This window comes from Pteropus alecto, unplaced genomic scaffold, assembly GCF_000325575.1.
Source record: "Pteropus alecto unplaced genomic scaffold, ASM32557v1 scaffold413, whole genome shotgun sequence".
In the NCBI taxonomy this organism is placed as follows: domain Eukaryota; kingdom Metazoa; phylum Chordata; class Mammalia; order Chiroptera; family Pteropodidae; genus Pteropus; species Pteropus alecto.
This window is the reverse complement of record NW_006434120.1, coordinates 1,372,558-1,379,011: the sequence shown is the minus strand read 5'-3', so window position 1 is coordinate 1,379,011 and position 6,454 is coordinate 1,372,558. Positions and strand designations below refer to the sequence as shown.

At 40.0% G+C, this 6,454-nt stretch overlaps 1 protein-coding gene across 6 annotated transcripts in view; it reads right to left on the bottom strand.

Annotated features, from left to right (window-relative positions):
• Positions 1 to 6,454, bottom strand: part of ATP7B (ATPase copper transporting beta) — an 81,932-nt gene that overhangs the window by 74,689 nt on the left and 789 nt on the right. For all 6 annotated transcript variants that reach the window (XM_006909004.3, XM_015587105.2, XM_015587106.2 and 3 more), the window contains exon 2: positions 6,296 to 6,402. In XM_006909004.3, coding sequence (XP_006909066.2) covers positions 6,296 to 6,402 — 107 coding nt within the window. The remainder of the gene's footprint in view (positions 1 to 6,295; positions 6,403 to 6,454) is intronic.

Below are 6,454 nucleotides of genomic sequence, written 5' to 3'. Positions count from 1 at the left end.
TAACCAAGTGTCCCAGGTATGCAAGTTTGGTTCTACATCCAAAAATTAATTACTGTAAGCAAAAGACACATGGTCATCTCAATAGACAGAAAAAAAATTTGATAAATCCAAAATCCTTTCATGATACAAACACTCAACAAACTAGGAATTAGAGGGAACTTCCTCAACCAGATAAAAGGCAACTATGAAAACCCACAACTAACATCGTACTCCATGGTAAAAGACTAGAAACTTTCCCCAACTATGATCAGGAACAGGATAGATTCCATTCATATGAAATATTCACAATAAGCAAATTTCTAGGGACAGAAAGTAGATCAGTGGTTGCTTAGGCATTGAGGTCATGGGGAGACGGGGAGTGATAGCTAAAGGATATAGGGTTCCCTTTTGCGGTAATAAAAATGTTCTAAAATTGATTTGTGATGACTGCATATATCTTTGAATTTTAGGGTATGTGAATTATAGCTCAATAAATCTGTTTTTTAAAAATGTAGTAGACCATTAAAATAAGAATTGGGGAGGATATGCCTTTGGCATTCATGAAAACCTAAGCAAAAGAGGTTGCAGGAAAAGTGATGAAGTAGTAAGAAAAGTAGTGGAAGGCCTGCCAATGTACACAAGGAGACTCAAACAGCAAAAACCACCCACCATCCTTCAAGGAGAATGGATAAACTGTGCTATATTCCCACAACAGCATAATGCACAGCAGTGAATCTTAGAAATGTAACGTCTAGTGAGAAAAGCTAGTCCCAGAAGACTAAACACACTATGATATCATTTTTATAAAGCTCAGAAACGAGCAAAATTAAATAATGCATTGTTCAGGCAAAATTAAATAATGCATTGTTCAGGCAAAATTAAATAATGCATTGTTCAGGCATTCATAGATATGATAAAACTTTACCAAAAAAAGAAAAGCTGGGTTACAATGAACCCATAATTGAGGATGGTGGTCCACAGCGAGTCTCCTAGGGGTGGTGCCATGGCACTGATAATAGTCTCGTTCTTGGGCGAGGTGCTGTACTCACCAGCGTTATCTATTTCATTATGCTTTAATACTGTATGTGTGTGTGTATACACAGTATATGCTTATGTGTATTTCCTTTATATACAATAAACTGATAAAATAATGAAGGAAAAGTCTTAAAGGTGAACGAGGGAGTGGAAAGACAAATGCAGATAATCCTTTCTGGAAGAATGAGAAAGAAGGGGAGGGGAGAAACAGTCGAACAGCTACTGGGAGACACAAAGTATGGGAGAGATTTTAGAATGAAAGCAAATTGGATGCCTTTATAGGCAGGAAGGGAGAAGCCTGAAGAGAGAGGGAAAGATCGGAAGTGAAGAGAAGAGGAGAGGTGAACAATAATGGCTCTAGAACAGGTAGAGAGGAAGGGGTAGAGGTTAAGGACACTGGTAGAAGAGGTGACCTTAAAAAGAAGCAGGCTATCCTGAGACTAGAGATGAGTGAAAATAGGTTGTACATCTAAATGAAATTTGGGGATGTGTGTGGACAGGCAGAAAGGTGGAGAAAATCATACATAGTGGTGTCAATTTCCTCGAGATAAATAGCACAGTCATTTTTTGAGAACAAAGGAAGGCAGAGACTGAGTACTGCTAAGTGGTGAAGGTTTATAACACTCACATTAAGTTGACAAGGAACAAGTGAAAGGCATTTGCAGGGACAATTAAAAAGAAGAAATTGCTAGCAGCACCAACCACATGACTGCCGGAATTTCTCTAGGGATTCTGTCCTTCTGGTGTAGGAGCAAAGGCAGTTTCCAGCACTGACAGCACAACAGGATGGAGGATACAGGAATCCAGGGGGCGAAGGGTAAAAGAATAGTTCAGACTGTAAACCAAGCAGTCTCAGGATAGAGAAACAGAGGCCAGAGTCAATAATCATAGTAATAGACTCACTGACAGGCAGCTTTAAAAAAAAAAAAGTACTTCTATAATGTGAGCAGTTTAGTAAAAGAGAAAATATATAGAAAACAGAGACTAGACCAAAGACGTTAATACTAGTTATCTTTGAATTGCAAGAATATATTTTCTTATTTCTAAAAATTGATAACTAGATGCAGCGAAAGCAAACAATGAAGGAAGTTTACCAATATGCTAACAACAGTTGTCCTAAGAGAGGCAGGAATAAAAGTAAATTTTCCCCTTTTGGTCTTTATTTTCAAATTTTTGTTATGGAATTAACTTGCTATTTTAAAATAATTTTAAATGTTTCATGCCCAGTGCAGAGTGATTTTTAGTTTCTGAAGGAATAGAGCCTTCAAAAAAACTGCTACATTCTAAAAGAACAGATTTCACAATTGCGGCTGTTTTTAAAGTCTTATTTGCTGTTAATTACATCACAAGTCACTCTCTGTTTTGCCCTCTATCTCATCAACCTTTGATCTGCTCAGATTTTCTCCTTTTAGTTAAAAAAAAAATTTTGCAAACATTTTGGAATTTCACTTGGCAATAATTCCAGTCCTACAGATAAAAATAATACTGCATACACTTGCACATGGCTATTTCCTTAATACCTATGCTATGGTATCAAGGAAAAGGAATGTCACTGGGCCATCTCCATCCTTGCAAGAAGAAAATGTATGTCAAATAAAGAAGCATTTAAAATCCAGCTCTCTCACCCCCACAGTCTATCACCCAGTTACTCGTGTTGGTACCCACGTGATGCCCAGTTACTCATGTACCAACTATACACTCTGTGCTGTTGACTACTACTGGCCTCTGACACTACTGGCTCTAGACACTCAGGCTAGGGAGCCAACATTCTCTACTGAGAAGACAACTCTGTGGGGAACTGAGTACAACAGAGCCGACTCTCAGTTCTTTTTTTAGGCTTTTCTGCCACCTTCAGTCTAGACGGGGTTGGTCATTATGGAAGGCCTCTAGCAAGTATCCAGCAGCTCCATTCCCCAGTTGCCCCTCAGATTGTTTTCTTATGCTCAAAGCTCCAGTCTGTGGGCCAAAGTCCAAACTCCTGGCATGAAAAACAGGGCCTTCCACAATCACTTTTCCAGCCTTGTCAAGCCACTCACAGCCGTGCTCCCTCTAATGTATCTTTCCTTTCCCATCCTCTGGGCCTTCGCACATGCTGGTCTCTGCCTGTGCCTTCATTCTACTATGTGCAACAGCCAATGCCTGCTCCTCCCTCAAGACCTCACTCAGGCACAATCTCCTGTGGAAGCTCTTTGCATCCTTTCCTCCCAGGAAATGCCAACCAACCACTCTTGCCTGTGAGTGCTGTTCCGTGTAGACATCTACTCCAGCGTTTATGACTGTCAGCTCCAAGAGCAATGGGGCTGACCTCTATCTTTGCACCCCACTGCTGGGTCCAGCAGCAGGCAAACAGAAGGTGCTTCGTGTTTGTGGACTGAAGGCTGAATGACCCAGGTCATGGATCACCTCCCTTTCAGGGTTCCTGCTGCCTCACAGAGCGGCCTCTGAACAGAAAACAATGAAGGGGGAATCATGCTATAAATCACTCAGTTAAAAACAATTGTGGTGTACCTATTATGCGCTATGGAGCCTATTTTTTAAATGACACAAACCTGGTCTCCACTTATAAGAAGTACAGAGTAGCAAAGAAAAACTTTATTCAGAAAAGATGGTATGCCAAGTATCAAGTAAGTCTGGAAGAAAATACTTTTCTGAGAAAGTCACACAGGCTTGACTGGGACTCAATTCCAGATCTGCCTCTTACTAGCTGTAGAATCTTGGGCAAGTTACTTCACTTCTCTCTGCCTCAGTTTTCCCATCTGTAAATATGATTAACTCTGACCTCATGTTCTACCACTTCTTCCCGCTGCCCCAGCCATTCTGGTTTTCTTACTGATCCTCAAACATTCAGGTCACTCCCAACTTAGGATCTTGACCTTCTGCTTCCTCAACCTAGAATACTTCCCCCAAATTTGAATCTTATAGGTTCTTACTGAAATTCTACCTCCTCAGAGAATGCTCTGACCAGCTGCTTAATATAGTATCTTCCCCTCCCGTGTCATTTCTAATGCCCCTACTCTGATTTATTTACTTCACAGCCTTATCAATAGCAGAAATAACACTATAGTAGTCTCCCCTTATCCACAGAGGATATGGTCCAAGACCCCCAACGGATGCCTGAAATCAGACAGTACTGAACTCTCTATATATTATGTTTTTCGTATACATACATACCTATGATGAAGTTCAATTTATAAATTAGGCACAGTAAGAGATCAAAAACAATAATTAATAATGAAGTAGAACTATAATGCTATACTGTAATAAAAGTTATATGAATGTGGTCTCTTTCTCTTTCAAAATATCTTATTGTATTCTACTCACCTTTTCACTTAAAGGAAAAACTTTATGGTTCCTCTTTGGCATATCTGAAGTGCCAGCATCACTACTTTTGTGCACTGGGGTCATTATTAAGTAAAATACAGGTTACTTGAACACAAGCACTGATAACCAAGACAGCTACCAAGTGACAAACAGGTAGGTAGTAAATGTTGCATGGAGAGGCTGGATAAAGGGATGATTCACATCCTGGGTGGGAGGGAGCAGGATGGCATGAGATTTCATTACACTACTCAGAATGGCTTACAATTTAAAACTTATGAATTGTTTATTTCTAGAATTTTCCATTTAATGATTTGGGGCCTCAGTTGACAATGGGTAACTGAAACCACGGAAAGTGAATTCGTCGATAAGGGAGGACTATTATATTTGTTTACTCTTCTTTCTGTATCTTCTACTAAGATATAAATTCCTTGAGGTCAGGGTCTTGGTCTTAGCTGGTTCTCCAGTGTTGAGAATGCTGGCACAAAGTAAATACAAAAAAAATATTTGTTGAGTAAATGTTGACAACAAGAAGATAATATCTACATCAAAGGGTTCTGTGAAGATTAAATGTACACAGAGGAATATAAAGTGCTTAATACAGTGCCTAGCACATAGTAAGCTCGGTAACGTTGGATAATACTACTATCAAAGGAATCCAGAAGAGGGTGAGGTCAACACAGTTAGAGGCAGTTACAGAAAGTTTCAAGGAGGAGGCAGGTCTTAAACTTGATCTGGAAGGATAAGGATTTTTCTGAAGGGAGGATGGGGTGTACGACGATGACACTGCAGTGGGGTTGGAAGTGTCTCCTCCTCTGTATAAGTCACCCCTTCCCACATGTGCTCTCTTCCACACCTCCATTAAATGCAGTTATCACACTAAGAATCATCATCTCCTCCAGACTTCCTGTCCATCAATCCACTTATCTTTCATTTTCTATACCACCAGAGCCTAGATGAATTTCACTACAATAGGACATTTAATAATGTTGTTGAATTAATTTCAGAGATCTGTATAAAAAGCACAACTTACTCTTCAGACCAGCAAACCAGGCCTAGGTGTCTATCCTAAAGAAATACTCAACTGTCAGCATTAAAAATCATGTACAAGGATGTCCTCTACAGCCTGGCTTGTGAGGAAATAAAAAAAAAAGAAGCAACTAGAATGTTTCCACAGGGAGATAATAAACATACTATGGTATATCCACATTGTGCTGAGATTACAGTGAATACAACAGATCCTTATGTACCAATGTGAAAGAATCTCCAAAAGATACTGGGGGAAAAAAGGTTGGAGAATACAAACTATGTGATCCTGTTTATCTAAAACAAACAAATTTTAAAAACACACATAGAAAACCTAAAGATTTCTCTGAAGATAAATACACATTTAACCACTATATTTTCAGCTCTTGAACACCACCTGAAACATAGTTAAGTTTTCAATAAATTTTTGCTGAATGAATTAAAACATATGTGCATGAATAGAAAAGGATTAGAAAATAGATCTGCTTTTCACGCTTATTTTTCTGCACTGTTTGCATTTTAAGAAATCGCATTAATGGACTAGTATAATTAAAATGAATTCAAAATAGTTCTAAAAAAAAAAGCTGCAGGACCATAAAGGAGTCCAGGCACCAATTCTGAATAACGTCTCCAGGTAACTGATTTAATCGTCTTGAGCAATTAGGGCTCTTACACAGCAACTCAAGGCTCACTTTACCTTTCCAGCATCAGACCCGTTAATAGCGTTTTACATTGTTCCTAAAAACCAGTTAATGGCATGCCCTTTCTAAAGGGTACTCCCTTTGGGCACACCACGACTCCCCTGGGGGTGCGGTTTTCGCGCTCCGCCTTCCCAGCGCACCCTTAGGAGCCGAGTAAGGACCGCAGGTGAGCAGGTGGGCGTGGAAAGTCCTCTAGGTAGGTGTGCGCTGACTGCGCTGGAGGAAAGGAAACTTACTTTCCGACTGGCCCCCTCTCTAGCTGTAATCTGTTTCTCCTGCTCGGGCATCTTCTCTCGGAGGAACCAATTTCTTCTGTGATTCGGCCCACAGCCCAAAAGGTCACCTGGTTAGTGGAAAAGAAGCGCGGTGTTAAAACCCTGGGAGAAGAGGAGCAG